Source organism: Mastomys coucha, unplaced genomic scaffold (genome assembly GCF_008632895.1).
Source record: "Mastomys coucha isolate ucsf_1 unplaced genomic scaffold, UCSF_Mcou_1 pScaffold12, whole genome shotgun sequence".
Taxonomy (NCBI): Eukaryota; Metazoa; Chordata; class Mammalia; order Rodentia; family Muridae; genus Mastomys; species Mastomys coucha.
Window position 1 is genome coordinate 6846907 of NW_022196894.1, and position 20477 is coordinate 6867383.

At 46.9% G+C, this 20477-nt stretch overlaps 1 protein-coding gene across 1 annotated transcript in view; it reads right to left on the reverse strand.

Moving 5' to 3' along the window:
• Positions 1–14836, reverse strand: part of Tekt5 (tektin 5) — a 45365-nt gene extending 30529 nt beyond the window's left edge. Inside the window, exons 1-4 of the mRNA XM_031362395.1 lie at positions 14119–14836; positions 6460–6543; positions 5038–5108; positions 1764–1907 (exon numbers count right to left, since the gene is read on the reverse strand). Coding sequence (XP_031218255.1) covers positions 1764–1907; positions 5038–5108; positions 6460–6543; positions 14119–14685 — 866 coding nt within the window. The 5' untranslated portion in view covers positions 14686–14836. The remainder of the gene's footprint in view (positions 1–1763; positions 1908–5037; positions 5109–6459; positions 6544–14118) is intronic.
• Positions 14837–20477: the final 5641 nt, after the last annotated feature.

Below are 20477 nucleotides of genomic sequence, written 5' to 3' on the forward strand. Positions count from 1 at the left end.
CACCACCATCATCATCATCATCATCATCATCATGATTGTCGACAGCATCATCGCTCCTAATCCAGGCTGTTGAGAACTGCACTGGGCAGAGAGGCATTGCAATCCATCCAGTCAGTCACTAGACCTCCTCTTTACTCTGCCTCAAACCTGCAAATAGAGTCCTGAGCTAGCACATCCAGGGAGCAAAAGTGGCCACAAAAGGCAACTCTGAGAGTCCAGTCACTTGGGAACTAAAGCAGCCTCTCCTAGCAGAGATGGCTTGGTGCTAGGTTTAGGGGAAGGCATTCACAGGTAGAGGGCCCCTTGGTCTCCCTGGCAGATAGGCAGCTATGGCTACAGGAACAGAGCCCGAAGCTCTGCCTCACTATTCCAGGGCCTTGACTTTGTTGGAAAGAGGAGGAATGTTCCCAGGAAGTGACACCAATCAGAAATCAAAGAAAGGCACCTTACCACTTGGCTAAAATCTAGAAGATGACTCTAGGCTTGGTCCACAGAACCTAGCCAGGGGCTTCTTCCCTTCCTCTCTTTCTTCTCTTCCTTCCCTCCCTCCCATCCATTCCTTTTTTCTTTCATTTCATAAATGTCTATTGTGTATCTACATAACAATAAATGCCTACTGTGTGTCTATATAACAATAAATGCCTACTGTGTATCTATATAACAATAAATACCTACTGTGTATCTATATTATGCCCAGTACAATTCTATGCTAGAAATAAAAAATAGTGTATAGTAGACCAAAGATAGACCACATCCTCTTGCCTATTCCCAGAGCATCTCTGTCCAGCCCACTTCTCCTCAGATTGCAGCCTGTGGATAAGGAAAGCATGTCTTATTCTATGATGCTCCATGATATAGTGACATGCCCTCCATAATGAACGACACATTCTAGCATTACACACAGCTGCCAGGGAGAGATAATTATGCTGCACAGGCAGCACCCAGCCAGTGTCGGCTGTTGTATCAAACACTGAGCTCTCTGTGCTCCATATCCTGTATTCATCTTTTCCCCTCACAGCAACCCAGGGAAGAAGGCACCATTTTGCCACATGGTGTTGATATATAAATATAGCCCAAGAGTTTAGCTTGCCTTAACTTACCCACAGTGTGCACATAGAAGCTGGAATGTAGCAAGCCCTGTCAGCCTGGCTGCAGAATTGGTGCGCGTGTGGTGTGCAAGCACTGAGCCTTATTCCCACTTTCCAAAAATTTACTCTCTCCCCCACAAATCACAGTGCTGCTGGACACTACCGAATGGAATTTCTGCTTCTATTGATGACAGCCATTATGTTTTATGGGGTTATTCCCAGTATACCCTGGTACTGTAGCAGTGCCCCTCCCAGGCCCCAGATGTTCTGCTAAGCCAATCACATAATTTGGATCTTGGAGACAGTGGAACAAGGATAGAAAGATGGTACTGTGAACATGTACCCAGTGCCTCCCACCCAAGGTCACACAGGTGGGTACAGAGGCAGGGCTGCAGGGCGAGTCCAGAGACTCCCAGGACACAGAGCAGTAGCTCCCACTGCTTGGCTCTCGATGGCTTTCAGACCTTTCCCTCCAGTCCTCTGCTTGGCTCTGGTGCTCCCCTACAGACTTCTGGTAAACTTTCATCTTAACCTGCTGATCAAACTGAGATCCCGCCCCTTGCAACAGAGGATCCCATTCAAAGGCTGCTTGATAGGCACACAACACTCTTCATGCCTCTTGCCCTTTACTCCTGCTGGACCTGGCCAGAGACAAAGAGAGAGCTTGGTACTCACGTTCCGTCAAACTTCTCCACGCCGTGGAAGAAGCTAATGGAGTCCGACGTGTTTCTTAGGTTAAAACAGCTCTCATCGATATACTGCGCCGAGCTCTTGTCTTCGATGTCCCGCTCTAGGGCATGCTGAGCATCCCGATTATCTCTGCAGGGAAAAGCAATATGTGGTCACCCTGAGTCCTCCACCAATGCTCATCATCATGCAGCCCAGGCTTCGAGCCCAGTCCTCAACCTCCTGGGGAAAGTGCTCTGTGCACACCCAGAGGTTTCTCAGCTCTGTTTCCACCTGGTGTCACTCGCACCCAGAGCCACTAGAGCTTGCTCCAGGACAAACTCACCTGTTATCAGGAAAACAGAAATGCGCCAGACCAACAACGTGGCTTAGGAGGTAAAAGAGCTTGCTACTCATGCTTGATGACTTGTGTTTGATCCCTGATGTCACAGTATAAGGAGAGAACTAACTCCTGAGAGTTGTCCTCTGGTCTTCAAATGACATGGGAGTATGTGCCTGCATACACACACACACACACACACGTGAAATGCAAATTGGAAAAAAAGAGGATGGGCCAGCATTTACTATAAAATGCCAAGTAGTCAGTATTTCAGGATCTAAGTAACATAGCATCTCAGAGGCACTCACTCAACAAGTCACAGAGAATGTGTATGTGTGTATGCCCCTCTCCCACCTCAGCAGAGGATGGGAGTTCAGGTCCCAGTACCCACATGGGTACTGTGAGCCATCTGTGAGATCCATGGGATCTGGCCTCTCCAGATATCAGGTATACATCTAGTACACATATGTACTTGTAGGCAAACACTCATACACAAAAAATAAAAATAAGGCTTTTTAAAAATCCCTATATTGCTGGTTGGTGGTGGCACACACCTTTAATCCCAATACTTGGTAGGCAGAGGCAGGTAGATTTCTGAGTTCAAGGCCAGCCTGATCTAGAATAAGTTCCAGGACAGCCAGAGCTACACAGAGAAACCTTGTCCCCAAAAAATAATCCATCAAACAAACAAACAAAAGCAAATAAACAACAACAACAAAGTTGTATTTATAAGAACAGATGGCAGGCCAGATTTAGAAGATCGCAAACATCTTTAGACAAAGTCTGTTAGGAGTCATGTCCATCACAAACGAGTCACTGTGAAGGATAGGCTATCTGAGCAGAAGGGTTAAAGTGTAGGTAAAACCCACTTACTGCCTTCAAGCTGCTCAGGTTTACTTAAGCAAACAGATATAATGACCATAGTAAAGGGAAACATGGGGGGTTTAAAAAGACGGGAAGTAATACAGTGGAGGGAACCATTAAAGCAGCCAGAGAGAGGTAATGTGGAGGACTTCCTGGGGTTGAGCCAGTGTCTGAGCTGGGTGCTCAATAGGAATAGACATGCTGGGCAAAGCGGCACAGGTGAAGGAGAATTCCAAGCTAACATAGAAGCATGGAAACAGGGACCAGGGACCAGCTCAGAGTCAGGAACTGGATGAAGTGAGGAGCTGGGTGGAGCTGGAGGCAGGGCCTGGGTAGAGGCAGAGGCTGAAGAGGATCAGGGAGTGGTACTCAGAGTCAGAGACTGGGTCCGGTGAGGGTTGGTTGGAGTCAGCGGGTCAAGTGAACAGGAGAGGAGGGGTGGAGCCGAGACTCTAGTTAAGGCTCGTGGAACCAGGGTAAGAAGCTTGGCCAAGGCAAACCATCTTCACAATTCTCACAGATACCAAATGACATCTAGAATCAGAATGAATGAATTCTGAAAGGGGAATTCAGAATCTGGTCTTTAAAAGAAGACAGTAACTCTTGGCTATTAATAGAAGTTTGTTTCAGACCTAAATGTACCAAGTAGACAGCAATTCCTAGCTAGAATCTAGTGACTCTAGAAGCTTCTAAACCTGAACCTCTTCCTGGTTTTGTTTTTTTGTTTTTTTTTTTTTTTGTTTTGTTTTCTATTGGTTGAAGGTGAGTTCTGGTTAATAATAGGCAGGGTCTTGAAGTGGCAAGGCAATGACTTCACTCAATTAGGGTTCAGCCAGACACCAGTGATAATAATAGCCTTCCCCTTAGCCCCTCCCCTCCCTCCCTCTCTTCTTCCTCTCCCTGTGTCTCTATCTCTCAGCTTAATCTCTGGCTCTTCGGGTTTCTCCATCTAGAACCTTCTGCATCTTCCTTTCTCCTTTGTCTCCCCCGTTCTCCTTCTCTCCCTCTCTCCTGTGGGTATGGTTGCTATTGAAATGTGTCTAATCACTCGGACGAAAGGAAATGGAAGTCCCCAATGGTGGTGGCTACCATAAGGACACCCCACCAGGATCCACCCAGGGGCCACATTAGGTCAGGATAAAGAAATCGGGCTGTCTTGGCTGATGAACTGGGCTGTAGTGAAAGCCAGAAGATAGCTGGGAAACCCTAGTGCAGCTGGCACTGCTGCTACGTGCTGGCAAGGCTAGGAGGAGGAGAGGCCTCTGTGCCCTCCTTTTGGCATACTATCACCCTGATGTCAGTCCACCAGGAAGGGCTCAAGCTTGGCTCCTCCCAGTCAAGAGGAATCTTTTCCATTCTTTGTGGATGCGTGTACCATGAGAATGCCCTGCTTCCTGGATGTAAGTCTCAGTCCTGGCTCAGAAACCCGTGGCGCCCCAGTAAGCTAAGTCTGAGCACTGCCGTACTATAGACCACTCTGCTGGCCATGTCAGGAAGGACAGCCCAGCCATGCCCTCTGAGACAAGAGCCAACAAACAAGAAAAGCCAGCAGAGCAGCATGCCTGGGCCCTGGAAAAGTAAATGCCAAGCTCTGGTGCCACCGGGGAAGTAGTCTCCTGGGAGCCGAGGGGCCCAGGGGCTTAGCTAGGGGCCCCAAGCCCAGCAAAGCACAAGCCTCTCTTTAATTACACGAGGGGCCCCCAGCTTGGCATGATACTAGTTTACATCATGGTCTAAGAACAGAAGCTGGTGCCTTTTGAAGACACCCTGCTCAAGCGTCCACCCTTCTGGAGATGTCCCACCCAGTTTGTTGGCTTATTGCCTAATGTCACCGAGTGCCACCCTTCCCGGCTGGTGCCTTTTATCAGGGCCACCTAACAGGGATAAGCTAGCTCCAGAGAGCAGACAACATCCCTTGGTGGTCCCATCCATTGAGAGGAGCACAGGTAAATCAGGACACACCACCACCCTTCCCACCCACAGAGCTAATGTTAAACATCTCACAGCACACCATGAATCTCAAGAGTTACCCAGAAACCTGGGAACTCACAAACAATCCTGAAGGAGAAGGCTCCTTACCGAATCTGGAAATCAATTCGTTTTGCTAATTTTCTCATCTGATCTTGGCAACATTTTAGTAAATCTACTTCCTGAAATGAAAAAAAAAAAGTCAGAGAGAGCTGACGTTGGTGGAAGTCCACAGGTGAGAGTCCTCCTGCAGGAACCCATGCAGGGAAACATGGAGTGGGGATCCCAGGACATGGAAGCTAAGAGTGGTGGTAGAGGCCTTGAACTCAGAATCCTCCTGCCTTAAACTTCCTAATGCTGGGATTGTAGGCATGTGCCAATATACTTCGGTCTCTTATTTTTTTTTTCTTCTCTTGCCCCTTTCTCCCTTCTTCCTTCCCTCTCTCTTCCCTCCTCCCCTTCCTTGTTTCTTCTTCCTACCCCTCTCTCTTTTATCTCTCCCTCTTCTTCCTCCTCCTCTTCCTCCTTCTCCTCCTCTCCCTCCTCCTCTTCCTTCTCTTCCTCTTCTCCTCTTCTTCTTCTTCCTCTCCTCTCTCTCTCTCTCTCTTTCCCCCTCTGTCTCTCTGAATTGAACTGAGGGCCTAATTATGAGCTAGGCAAACAATTCTACTGCTATCCCCACACCCTCTTTTTATATTGAAGCAGGAATGTGCTGATTTGCCCAGACTATCCTTGAACTCATTGTATAGCCCATGGAGGCCTTGGCTTAGTGACCCTCTGGCTTCAACCCCCTGTGTAGCATCAGGACACACCACCACCCTTCCCACCCACAGAGCTAATGTTAAACATCTCACAGCACACCATGAATCTCAAGAGTTACCCAGAAACCTGGGAACCCACTAACAATCCTGAAGGAGAAGGCTCCTTACCGAATCTGGAAATCACAGGCATGGGAACTATATTCTTTTATGTACTTAAAAATTTAAAATAAAACCTAGTGACCACCTATGTGCAGAGTGATCACAGATTATTTTATCATTAAATTAAATTGTGCACCTGAAGTGGTTTATGGTGTATAGTATATGCTTAATAAATACTATCTTTAGGATCAGGAGTAGTGTTTGCCCAGCATACATGAAGCCTTTGGTTGGATTCCCAGCACTGTATAAACTGGATGCCATAGTGTATGTCTGTAATTCTGGTGCTCAGAAGGCAGAAGCAGGAGGATCAGAAGTTCAAGGTCATCTTCAGCTACATAGCAAATTTGAGAATAGCCTGGGCTACATGAAAACAAAAATAAATACATGTGTTTTACTATTATGGTGCCATTCATATAGCCATTTAAAAAATAAGATTAAAATAAAATAACCCTATTCCCTTTTGGTTTCTCCCATTCCTACATGAGGACCTTGGGGCTCCACTCATGTTCTCTGAACCCTAACTCCATGGGGCATCCTATCTACTCCAGACAGGCCACTCAGAACCTTCTGATCAGCCAGCTGTCCTCTCTCCCACTTCCAGGTAGTATCTTACCCTGATAAGGTTTTTCTCCACGTTGTCATGGACCAGGTCAATCCCGATCCTTTTCTCCCGACTGTATAGACACTCCAGGGCCACCTATTGGAAAAACGGGAAAGAGGGTATCCTATGGAGGCCTGGGTAGTTGCTGAATGTAGGTGACATACAACCTATGCCTCATGGGCTCTGTTCTGTGAGAAACCTGGTGTTCCATGGGCCTTGTCACTGTGCTTTTGTGTCAGGGCTCCTGTATTCAAGGCAGGACAAGGACATGTGCTAGGAAGCAGAATAATTGGGAGGGAACCCATGATGGTTCACCTTGAAATCACCTTAATAGGGCTTAGAAACACCTAGAAACCAGGCATAGTGTTACATGCCTTTAATCCCAATACTCAGAAGACAGGAGCAGGTGGATTTCTATGAGTTCCTGGCCAGCCATACATAGTGTATTCCAGAACAGTCAGAGCTACGTAGTGAACCTTGTTTAAAAAGAAAAGAGAAAGAAACAAAGAAAGATGGACAATGGATAGATGATAGATAATAGGTAGATAGATGATAGATAGGTAGATAGACATATGATAGATAGATAGATGATAAATAGATGATAGATTGATAAATAGATAGATAGATAGATAGATAGATAGATAGATAGATAGATAGATAGACAGACAGACAGATAGACAGCTCTAAGAGATCACCAAAGCACACCTCTGGGTGTGTCCATGAAGATGATTCCAGAGGTGATTAGCTCAGGAGGACTCAGACCTCATCAATGGATTAAGGTCAGAGGTTAGGTCTAGGGGGAAGTAGGTCACAGAAGTAGATCTCACAGGCCCTGGTCTCTTCCTGTGCTTTCTCTTTGCTTCTTAGATTCCAGGAAGTGAACAGCCTCTGCCATGCACTCCCATGCCCTTGATAATTGGGCCAATTGATTCTGAACGAAATGCACTGACCCTGTGAGCTGTCCTCAACAGGTGTTGACCACAGAGTCACACTCCTCTACATTCTCCTAAGCTTTCTCAAACTATGATGACAGTAAAGCCAAGCTCGGCTGCCACTTCAGATGTGACGTGTCAGTGGCTGTCCTATTTCTAGGGTTCAAACTCAGGCTCAGCCACTTCTTACTGTGTGCACTTGGACATGCTGGTAACCTCTCAGACCTCCTGTGTCTTCATGTATATGTGGCCTTGGGATTGGTGCATTATCTCACCAATCAGGTTTGTTAGCAGACCATGTCCATCACCAAGTGTCAAATCCCCATGCAGAACCTGTCTGGGATGGAGCATCTTCACTGTCAGCTCCACCCATTTCCTGAGCTGGGGTCTCAGACTGAATAAAAAGGAGGGAACAAGCTGAGGACCAGCATCCATCTCTCTCTGCTTCCTGACTGTGGACACAGTGTGACCAGTATCACCCTCCTGCCACCACAGTGACTGCTCCCTCAAACTGCAAGTAATAAACCTTATATCCCTCAGCTACTCTTGCAAGGAAAAGTAATTTGCCAATGGTCCCTGTTGGGTTTCGATGACAATGCTCACCCTGCCCCATCAGCTCATATATTTGCATGCTTACTCCCCAGGTACTGAGCTGTTTAGGAAAGAGTAGGAGATGTGGCCTTTTGAAGGAATGTGGCCTTGTTGGAAGGGCCTTGTTGCAGAGTCTCTGGGGGTGGGTTTCAAAGGCCCACACACCAGGCTGACTCCCACTCTGCTGCCTGCAGATTAGGATGTGAAGTTCTCAGCTGCTGCTTAGCCAGCACCATGCCTGTCTGCTTCCCACAATGATCATCATGGGTTAACCCTCTAAAATTGTAAGCAAGCTCTCAACTAAACTCTTCTGTAAGAATTGCCTTGGTCATGGTGTTGCTTCACAGCAGTGGAACAGTGAGTGGGACAGTCCCTATGGCTGTCTGTGTGCATCTTTCTTTAGTGCTGCTCAAGTAGAAGGCAAGCTCCAGAAAGGAGCAGGGCCCTGTGAGATCATGACAAAATTGCCACAGTCCCTGGCCTTCGTTCCAGCTGTCTTGGGGACCTGAGTACAAGAGAAGGCAGGAGAAAGCTGTTTGGTTGTGGATGTTCTTAGAGGGGTAAGGAACAGTGAGTATCCACCAGCCTGCCTGTGACATCATAAAGGCCAACAGGCTTAAGAATTGAGCAGAGGGTTCCTGAAGCACGGGCACAGAGCAACTCAAAGAGGAGGGGAGTCCAGCGACTTGTTGCCCAGGAACTTTGGAGGCCTCCCTCTGAGGTCTGCTCGGCTGATGTGTGGGAGTGAAGCTCAGTGAGTGCACAGACAGCCCTGTCACAATGCAGCCTGCATTCCAAAGAGCAAAGAGAACAAACCTAAAGAAAATCAAGATGGTTCAGTAGGCAAAGGTACTTACTGCCAAGCCTAATGACCCACGTTTGATCCCTAGGACTCTAGGAGAGAAGCAACACTTGCAAGTTGTCCTTTGACCTCCACATACATGGTGCACATGCATGTGTGGATATATACACACAAACATACAATACAAAATAAAGTTTAATAAGGGATGCAATGAAAATAAGAGTACTCAGTAGGTGGTCCGGGAGGAAAGACAGGTGGTGACTAGTTACAGGATATTTGAACTGGTTTCTAGTTAGGGTGTGGCTCAGCCCTTAGCACACACCTTTAATCCCTTTGGCTGGAAACAGACATGCCCTTACTACAAGCACCAATATTTGAATGTGATGTCTGAGTGGCAGAAAAAGTAACAAGTCAGAGAAAGATTTGACAGAATAGGATATGCTGAACTCAACCGAAGAGAGAGGAGAGGAAAGCTACTTAGGGAGAGCCAGGCATACAGGAGGAGCAGCGTACAGCACAGGATACAGTCGCGTCCATGGAGAGCAGTGCAGAGTTGAGAGGGTGAGCAGAGCAGCAGAGAGGGAGGAGGCAGGGTTACTGGGAGAGTTGTGCAGAGACAGATTGAAGAGAGAACAAGCTAGACACAGGCAAAGACAGAACAAGCAACAGAATGAGAAGGAGCCAGAAAATTAGAAAGGATTGCTGGAGTCAGTTTGAGGCCAAACAGAACAATTTAGAGGCCGAGAGAAAAGCCAGATTGAATCAGTCAGCTGGGAGAGGAGTTTGGGCCAGAACGGCTGAGTTAAGCCAGTCAGCTAGAGTTCAAGAAAGAACAAGAAAGGGTGAGCTTATTCAGCAGCAATCTCAGAGGCTGAAATCATGCTAGGCCTAGGTTAGCAGATGGAGGCAGTAAACCTCAGAGATGACAATTATATCAGGCGAATAAAAGTTACTTTTATTGTGGCATGAAACATGAAACAGAAAGGCAGAGACAGTAGGAATGATGAGGTCCCTGCAGTGCAAAGGTCCTGAGGTGAGAGAGACAAGAAGAAAGCCACTGACTGCAGTGAAGACAGGAAAGCCGGAACCTTAGTACTGGGTTGGAGGAAGGAGATTCAGGATGGGTCTGGGGATATAGCTGCAGAGTGCTCGCTTTGCAGTTCCCAAGTACAACACAAACCTAGTGTACTGGTGAATGTCTGTAATCCCAGTGCTTGAGAGGTGAAGACCAGAGAAGCAAGAGCTACATAGTGATTCTGAGGCCAGCCTAGGCTACATGAAATAGCATCCTACAACATACCCCCCAAAAAGATGTTAAATTTAAGGAAGCCATCTAGGAACCAGTAGGAGAGTGATGCAATCTAGTTTGATATTTGAAAGCATGCCTCCTTTTGGCTACTGAGGATAAGGAGCCCGGGAGAGGGTGATCACTCCTGTTGCTGAGAGGCATCTGGACTGTGGAGACAGGAGACAGGAAGTAGATAGAACTCACGTGTATCCAGGTCACCTATGCACAAGCAGAGCTGGGCTGCCAGACAAGCTGAGGGAATGAAAAGAGAGGGGGAGGGGGAGCAAGACTTCCTTATGATGCTCTGTCTCTGCCCAAGTGGGAGGGGGGGAAGAGCAGAGCTCTTCCCCACATGGATTTGTGAGTTCCATAGTGATAAGACCGACCATTTGCCATGACCTTTCCTGTTAATGTCCCAACACTGGTGTAGACACAGCTGTTAGGTGTATCAGGCTTTTACAGGCAGCTGAGCACCCCCCACCCCATGCTCCTGTGAGACTGGAGGCACACACAGCCACTTCCCTCCCCAGCACCTAGCTTCTCTACCCAATAACCAAAACCTTCTCCAGGGCGCAGAGAAAAACATTCTCTTACCCAGACTCCTCTGCAGTCAGGAGGCCCCTGTGAGCTCTGGCAAAGAGGCTTAAAAAGGGGAAATGGGATTCTGGAGACAGCTATTCCCTGCTAGTGTGAGATAGAGTTGACAGTTTGCCTCTGTCCTAATCTCACTTCCTGCCTCGAATAAGACTATCAAATGCTCTCTGCAAGCAGGAGCTTGTCATTTGAAATGGGATGCCTCCTTTTAACATTAGGACAAGAACCACCTCCTGTGGGTGACAGAGAGAAATAGACAGAGAGAGAGAGAGAGAGAGAGAGAGAGAGAGAGAGAGAGAGAGAGAGAGAGAGAGAGAGAGAGAAAGGACAGGGAAGGTCCCAGACATGGAATTGGGTCTGCATTTGTCTCTGGAATCCTCATCCTGACAGAAAAACTAAACTGTTTGGCTAAGCTATAGCTGCTGAGCAACCATTACAGGCAACCCAGAGCTATCTAAACATGAAAAGCTAGAAGCCTGGGAGGAAGTGTTGGGAATGTCCATGTGAAGATGGGACACTTATTCAAAAGTGTCCGCTGATTCCTGTAGCCATTAAGGAAAGCTGGGTGGAGGTACACATGCACACATGCACACATATGTACACATACACACATGTACATATATTCACATGCATACACGTGCACACACATGCACATATATACACACGTACACATGTGTACACATGTGTACTCACATGCACACACACTCACACATGCATGTGCGCGCGCACACACACACACACACATGCACACACATACCAAAAAATAAAATCTGAAAATTGAGCTAACATGTGGCCCGCTATACCACACTTAGTATGTACTTGAAGATCTAAGTTAGCATCCCATAGAAATGCTTGCATCTCTGTGTTTATAGCTGTATTATTTACAGCAGCTAAGAAATGGAATCAGTCTAGATAAAGAAAATATTCCACAGTGGGATTTATTCAGCCTAAAGAAAAACACTTCTGACACTTGTAGGAAGGTAAATGGAACTGGAAATCATGCTAAATGATATAAGCCAGACTCAGAGAGACAAATAGATGTTCTCTGTTCTATGCTAGATCTGCGGCTATGTGTATTTGTGCATGTGTGCATGCATGTGTATGTGTGTGCACGTGTGTATGTGTGTGTGTGTGTGTGTAAGAGAGAGAGAGAGAGAGAAAGAGAGAGAGAAAGAGAGAGATCTGTATTTCTATGTGCTGAGACTTGAGCTAAGATGTAAAAGGGGACATTGAGAGGTCAAGAGGAAATCTTAGAGATGTGAAACAAAGGGCAACGTTATGTTTGATAGCAAAGCAGAATGAGGAGGACCATCAGGGAGAGCAGGGAGCATGATGGAGGGGGATCTGGCATGGAGGAGGTACAAGAGGACTGGTGTGGTGGTTTAGGGTTAGGAAGTGTGTCCTTGTTGGAGGAGGTCTGTCACTGGGGGGTAGGGGTGGCCTTTGAAGTTTCAAAAGCCTATAGTGGCCCAGTGTTACTCTGTCTGTGGCCTGCAGATCAGGATGTGAGCTCTCAGCTACTGCTCCAGGTCTGTGCCTGTCTGCTTCCCCCCATGATGACCATAGACTCACCCTCTAACTGTAAGCAAGCCCCAAATAAGAGTCCCTTAATCACAATGTCTCTCCACACAATAGAACATTAGGTAACTAAGACAACTAGGGGCCTTACACAGGCGTGTGTCTTAGGGTTTCCATTGCTATGAAGAGACATGACTAAGGCTACTCTTATAAAGGAAAACATTTAACTGGGGCTGGCTTACAGGTTCAGAGGTCAGTCCATTATCAGTATGGCAGCATCCAGGCAGACATGGTACTGAGAGTTCTACATCTTCATTGAAAAGAAGCCAGGAGCAGACTATCTTCCCAGCAGCTAGGAGAAGGGTCTTCAAGCCCACCCCCACAGTGACACACTTCCTCCAACAAGACCAACCTCCTAATAGTGTCACTCCCTGGGCCAAGCATATTCAAGCCACCACAATGTGTGTGTGCATGTGCACACACGTATTTGAGTGCTGGGTACCACATTCCACTTTGGACTGGGAATGTATCCAAAAGCATTGGCTAGACAGAAATCAGTACGTAGGTCGATAAGGACACAGACATCAGGGCAAGCAGCAGGCAGGGACCACTCCTGAACATGTCAGTGAGAAGGCAAAGAGGTTCTCTGTCCCAGTGGAGCCTAATCCCAGGGTACTCAGAACACTAAGCCATAGAGGCTTGGGAGACAGCGTAGTCACAAGGTTGCTGTGCAAACCAGAGGAGCTGAGTTCCAATCAGCCAGGCACAGAAGCACATACTATAATCTCAGTTCTGGGGCGGCAAAGACAAGGATAGCCAGAGGACAGTTAAGTGAGCTACTAGTTCAGCGAGAAACTCTGTCTCAGAAAACAAGCTGGAGAGTAATTGAAGAAGACACCTGATGTCCACCTCTCATCTCCATGTGTTGTACACAAATAGACACACAAAGTCAGTTGTGGTATCTGTTAGAAGATGTTATCTCCAATGTCCTAATGACCACAGCATGTGTACACACACTTGCATAAGCAGGTACATAGTGTCTTGATGGGACCCTCATGTGATGACTGACATTAGCGGTCAACTTGATTGGCTTTGAGATCAACTGAGGCGTTTTGGGAAGGTGTATGGGAATATTTCCTAAGGGGGGAACCCTCCCCAACACTGGGGAGCAGCCACACAATGAAAAGGGCTTCAAGACAATCAATGCAGTTTTTGCCTGCATGCCTTCATTCCTTGTCAGTGAGACCATCTAGTCTATTGCAGCTACGATTGCTCCTCTACTTCAGAACTCAGCTTCTTCAGCCTGCCAACATGACTGAAGGCCTGCAACTCTTTAGGTCCCCGCTGGGCCTCCATCACCAGACTGGGATGCTGAGGTGCCCAGGGCGATTACACTGAGCTCCTTCAGACAGCCATTGTTTCACTACTCAGTATGAATTGTGTAGACCAATCCAATAAATCCCCCTGTGGTCTATATTTGTTTATTGGTTCTGCTCCACTAGAGAAACCCCAACTAGCACACCTAAGGAGAAAAGAAATTGATTCAGTCTGAAAACTCATATCTGATTGAGGCTATCCTGAGTTGACTGAGATTATTATTATTTTTAAATTTATTTTTATAATGTGTATATGAGTATTTTGCTTGCTTCCATGTCTATATGCCACAAGCATGCAGTGCCCTAGGAGGCTAGAGGAGTGTTTCCTAGCCTGTCAAATTAGAGTTCCAGGCCAGTGTGAGCTGCTGCCCTGTGAGTGCTAGGAACCCGAACCCAGGTTGTTCTCTGCAAGAACAACTGCTCTTAGCCCTGAGCTATCTCTCCAGGATCCACTCATTTTCACCTTAAAAATGTGACCGTGAAAGACAACGCAATTCAACCCACCTGCAAGGTGCCTGCCACCTTGACTTAGTAACGTCAGGTGCGGTGCTGTCTCCTTCCCCCACTCACCTGCAAGGGACAATTCACCTCCTCAGCGGCGCACTCCAAGCGCCTCTTGAGGGTGTCCATGCTGCTGTTCTCCGTCAGAAGCCTGTCCAGCTCATAGCACAACTCGGACTTCCAGAAGCCGATGTCGGATAGCCTCTGGCCCAAGTTCCGGGAGGTTCCCTCCTGCATCTGGTGTATCAGCTGGTCTTTATCCTGCATGATCCGCAGGGAGTCTCCTGTCAGTCGGCTGGCCCAGAGCCGCGAGGCCTCTGCACCCCTGAGCTGCAGATCATTGGAGCGGTCCCAGTCCCGTGGGGTGTAGCGACAGAAGAGCGCGGAGCGGAGCGAGGGCAGGATGGTGGGCGGCCGCCGGCTGCCAGAGCATTCCTCGGGGCAAGTCTGGGCGGTGGCGATCTTGTAGAAGACGCTGGGTCTCCACGCGTTCAGGTAGCGGTATCCGGGCAGGTGAAAGGGTTGGTAGCATTCCTGTACCACAAGGTCCTGCCCAGCAGGGGGCAGCGCCTGCAAGCCACAGCCTTTCTTGGGGCCACAGAAACTCGCTGTCTGAGTGGTTCCAAGAAATTCCATCTTTGCCCATCAGCCCCACGCGGGCAAAACTTTGCCCAGGGGGGTCTGGGCATCCCAGGAGCTAGGAGCCGCGGGGCCTCTGTGACTTAGTGCTGGTGTCATAAAGCGCGGGTTAGGGTCTTTGTGCCAGGTCCTGGTTCTCCAGGTGGTTGAAGCTCCTATGAGCTAAATAAAACACAGTCAACAAAGAGAAGTGTGTTTAGGGCCTGAAGAGACTGTTTGGTGGCTAAGAGCATATAGTGCCCTACCAAAGGAACCATGCATGTCACAACCACCTGTAATTCTAGCTCAAGGAGGTCTAATTTCTCTGTCCTCCACAGGAACCCACGCACATAGACAAACACAAATACACATAAGCAAAAGAAAAGAAAAGAGGGCTTTTTTTTCTTTCTTTCTTTTTTGAGACAGGGTTTCTCTGCATAGCCCTGGCTGTCCTAGATGGAGCTCGATTTGTAGTCCAGGCTGGCCTTGAATTCTCAGAAATCCTCTGGCTCAGCCTTCTGAGTACTGGGATTAAAGGCTTGCATCACCACTCCTAGCGTTTTTGTTGTTGTTGTTTGTTTTTTCTTTTGTCTTTTTTTTTTTTTTTAAGTGAGTGGAGTTTTTCAACACAGGTTTGGAGTCCAAAGAAACAGCATATGTCTGTCATTCTGGAACAACAAAATCTGCCTTTCCAGAGCTTAATCAGTCTAGGTAGGGGAGCAAATCTAATGTGGTCTACACCTCTCACCCTGTGGGATCAGCTGGGCTAACATTAGCTGTCTTTGTTTGTTTATTCCCAAGATAATATCCAGATGGCTTAATCAAGCCTACAGTCCCAGGGCTTGGGAGATGGAGTCAGGAAGGTGGGGCTAGAAGGCCATCCTCAACTATCTGTGTTTTTGTTTTGTTTTGCTTTGTTTTGTTTTGAGACAAGGCTCCAGGTACCCAGGCTGACCTCAAACTTGATGTGTAACTGAGACGAACCTTGAACTTCAGATTCTCCTTTTCGGCTCTCCTAAATGATGAGATTACAGGCCTCTGCCCTGCACAGTTTGTGCTGAAGTCTGAAGTCCAGGGCTTCATGCACGCTAGGCAAGCATTCTTTCAACAAGATCCCAAGCCCTTGTGAGTTTGAGGATATCCTAGGCTATATGTGACTGAGTCAAACATCAACTATTTTAAACCAGCTCATACATTGCACAGAGTTGTACTCAGCAAGTGTTCATGCCAGCAGGAAGCGTGTAGTGGTACTGCATTGAGCATGAGCAGTTAGATCACAAAGCCTAAATGTGGAGTGATTGCGATTGAGAACCATGACACTCTAGGCAGGTAAAACGGGGCAACAAAGACAAGAAAGGTTTACAACCTTAGTTTTGAGAATGCAAAAATGGCCTCCTCATCACTCTTCCCGGAACAATGAATGGGAGAAGGTGAGAAGCTGGAAATGGACAGGGCGACTGAAGTGCTCTGTGTGGTGGTTTGAATAGGTTTGGCCCCATAGTCTCATGTGTGGTCCACAGTGAATGACACTATTAGGAGATGTGTCCTTGTTAGAATAGGTGTGGCCTTGGTGGAGGAAGTGTCCGTGAGGAGTGGGTTTTGAGGGCTCCTAGTGCTCAAGCTCTGCTCAGTGAGGAGGAAACGGTCTCTCCTGGTTGCCTTCAGATCAAGACTCTCCTTTTCCAGTACAAAATTGGCCTGCACACTGCCATGCTTCCTGCCATGACGATAACGGACTGAACATCTGAAACTACAAGCCAGCCCCAATTAAATGTTGCCTCGGTTGTGGTGTCTCTTCATAGCAATGGAAACACAAACTAAGACACTCTGTATCTCTGATTGTGGAGGACATTGTACAGCTATTCATATTTGTCAAACCCTATAGAACATTTTAGTAAAACTGAATGAATCAGGGCCAGTGAGATGGCTCAGTGGATAGACACTTGCCACCAAGCCTGATGATCCAAGTTCAGTTCCTAGGACTCACATGATGGAAAGAGGGGAACAACTTCTGCAAGCTGTCATCTGAGATCTGCACAAGTTTTGTGGCACATGTATGCACCCCTACACACACACATACACACATTATACATATACATACGTATACATATATATGTATACATACACATATATACATATATGTATACATATACATACATATACATATATATACATACACATATATAAACATATATGTGTGTGTGTGTGTGTGTGTGTGTATATATATATATATATATATATATATATATATATATGTCTTAGGGTTTTACTGCTGTGAACAGACACCATGACCAAGACAACTCTTATAAAGACAACATTTAGTTGGGGCTGGCTTACAGGTTCAGAGGTTCAGTCCATTATCATCCAGGCAGGAGCATGGCAGCATCCAGGTAGGCATGATGAAGGAGGAGCTGAGGGTTCTACATTTTCATCTGAAGGCTGCTAGCAGAATACTGGCTTCTAGGCAGCTAGGATGAGGGTCTTTAAAGCCCACACCCACAGTGACACACCTACTCCAACAGGGCCACACCTTCTAATAGTGCCACTCCCTGGGCCAAACATAGCAAACCATCACAATGTGTATGTAATTTATATTTTTAAGTGAATTGTTCCTAAATTATACTTCAATGTGTTTGAATTTCAAACTATGGAGGGAAGACTTTGAGCTCCAGGAAGTTGACATCTTTCAGCTTTTTCTTTCTAATTAACACCCCTCCTGCACAGTATAAACATCTAGAATGAGACCCTTACTTCTCTAGGATGCATTTAATTCTATTTTATGACAAATCTGTCACACTGAGAGACTCCCTCCACTCTTTTTTTTTTGTTTTGTTTAGTTTTGTTTTTTCAAGACAGGGTTTCTCTGGAACTCACTCTGTAGACCAGGCTGGCCTCGAACTCAGAATCAGCCTGCCTCTACCGCCCGCTCTCCCTCCACTCTTAACCACTGAGTGTAACAACAGCATGGTGCTGGATAGGAAGAGCACTGCTGTGTCGGGCCCTAGCCTCTGGGAATGGGGAAGAGAAGCCTGGCTCTCTGTGGCTCTGGTTAACAGGCATATCACTCAGCTTCCAAAATACCTGAGACTGTTAAGGGATCACCAAAAGGTTTATTCTGGCTCATAGTTCTATCGTTTCCAGTCTGTAATTAAGTAGGCCCTGCTTTGGGACCCTGACAAACTGTGCCCTGAGAAGGCCACACATCACGGCCAGGGTATGGTAGAGGAATAGTATTATACCATGAACAGGGAATCAGAGAAAGGGAAGAAGAAGAGGCAGAAGCCTGTAGCCCTCTCTAAGCACAGCCTCCTCCGTCCCTAAGTACCTTTCCTTAGGCTCTACCATCTTTAACAGTGACACTCTTGGGACCAAGCCTTCAACATAGGCTTTTGGGGACATTTAACGTTTGAGGCTTAATGGCGATTTTCTCCCCAGTTCCCTATAAGGAGTGCAGATGAGTAGCCAGAATGTAGAGAAATGAGATTTATTAGCTACGTGAGGTGGAGTGCTGTTTTACATATTCCAATATGTCCTTTCCAGGGGATGGGGTAAGAAAAGCAGTAGGTTCTGGTCTGCTCTGGTCTGCAGACTTACAGCATGTATCCTCTCAGTGTGATGTCACTCAGAAGTGTCTCACAGGGCCAGTGGCCCAACAAAAGCCCTGCAAAGACTCTGTACACTCACGTGGGCATCGGGCAACAGCAAGCCTTGGAGGACATTAGAGCACAGAGAAAGCAGAGACACATGGCGACCTTGACAGAGCAGCTGGGGCAGATCCCAGAGGTGTGGCTGATGACCCGTCCAGAGGGTTTCCTGGGCTGCAACGGTTAGCTAATATTGGTGTGGAGGAACTTCCAGGGACCTGGGCAGAATGAGAAATGATGGAGCAATGGCTACAGCTCAGCGTTGGTGAACCTTTCCTAGAAGCACCTAGTAGATAATACGAAATCAGAGCAGCGCGGGAAGGATGGCAGCCAGGGCTGACAAGGACATAGGAGAGGCTGCCAGGGCTGTGTGCTAGAGTGTGGAAACATTCACACACTGGGAGCACAGTTTGTTGTTGTTGTTGTTGGTGGTGGTGGTGGTGTTTTCAAAATCCAGAAGGAAGGAATAGAAAATTCTCTCCCCACTGAGCTCAGTTTGATTCCATTTCCTGGTTACGTTGATGATAGACAGGGAAGCATCTCCACCCACAGGCTGACTCTCGGGTTAAACCATATGCATATGTCTGTGGATGCTGACAGGGTCTGCAGGTATCATAGTGCACACATGGAGAAAGGCCAACCTGCTGGAGTTGGTTCTGCTCTCCCACTCAGAGGCTGGGTTTGAACTCTTGTTCTCGAGCTTGAGGGCAAGGGCCTTTGCCTGCTGGGCCATCTTACCAGCAGCACCATTTCCTTCCTTTACATTTTTTTTTTTTTTGTAACAACATGGTTGCTCCCTGAATCCTTGAATTAGTGGCTGAAATTATAGGCACAAGTAACCACACACCAGATCTCATCTTTTCCTTTCCTTTTTTAGAGATCTATATGTTTTTATTTTGTGTCTGTCTGTCTGTCTTGTCTGTGTGGGTACCACATGCATTCCTGGTACCCTTGGAAGCCAGAAGAGGGTGTTGGGATGTGTGACCCCTTGAAACTGGGGTCACAGATAGTTGTGAGATGCACATCGGTGTTGGGAATTGAACCTGGTTCCTCTGCAGGGGCAGCCAATGCTCTTGGCTGTTGAGCCAGCTTTCCAGCCCCACGATTGGCAAGTCTTTTTTTGTTTTGTTTTGTTTTGTTTTTGTTTTTTTATTTGAGACAGGGTTTCTCTGTATAGCCCTGGCTGTCCTGGAACTCATTCTGTAGACCAGGCTGGCCTTGAACTCAGAAATCCGCCTGCCTCTGCCTCCCAAGTGCTGGGACTAAAGGCGTGCGCTACCACCGCCTGGCGATTGGCAAGTCTTAAGCAGACCTGGCCAGCTGAACCAGCAGCTGATTCTTTATCCTTTCTAGCCTTGTTTGATCCAGACATTTGCAGTGTGGTTGGTATAGCTTTCATGACACTGGCCTCAGTTTCCCCTCTGTAAATAAAAGTACAGGACTTGATCTCCAGAGCTTTCACTATGACTTCACATTGACTTCACTACAAAGGTGAGGGGCCCTTGCTTCTTGCAAGCTCTGGCTTCATGTCTTTCTTAATTTTTAAAATAACAAAATCTATAAGTAAAAATTATATTTATTTAATGTCTGGGGGCACACATGTACCATAGTGAGCATAGGGCAGTCAGAGACAATTTGTGGCTCTCTTCTTCTACCATGTGCGTCCCAGGACATCAAGCTAGATGGCAAGCACCTCAATCTATTGAACTATCTTGCCAATGCCTATGTTTTATGACTCCCAGCTGACTTGTAAAACGAAAAGCTTTATCCTCCCCACTTTGTAGATGAGGCTTAGATACAAGTAACTTATGCTAATCAGTTAAAAGAGTTGGGGGTCTCTTGCATACATGTCTGACACTACACATGAGCCCACAACCCCTGAATAAGCTTTCCCTCATCCTCTTTTCCTAACTTCCCCCAAAAGTCTTTGATGCCTCTGCTCCAAACCCACAGCTGGGGCGGGCGAATGCAACACAAGGTACACTAACAGTCTCAAGAGTCTAAACTGAAAAGGTATTGAGTTTAAGAAACAATAAAAACCTAAATATAAAAAATCATTAAAAATTAATTTAAATATAAAAAACAAAGTCCTTAAAATATTTTAATTAAAAATATATTTTCTAGCCGGGCGTGGTGGCGCACGCCTTTAATCCCAGCACTTGGGAG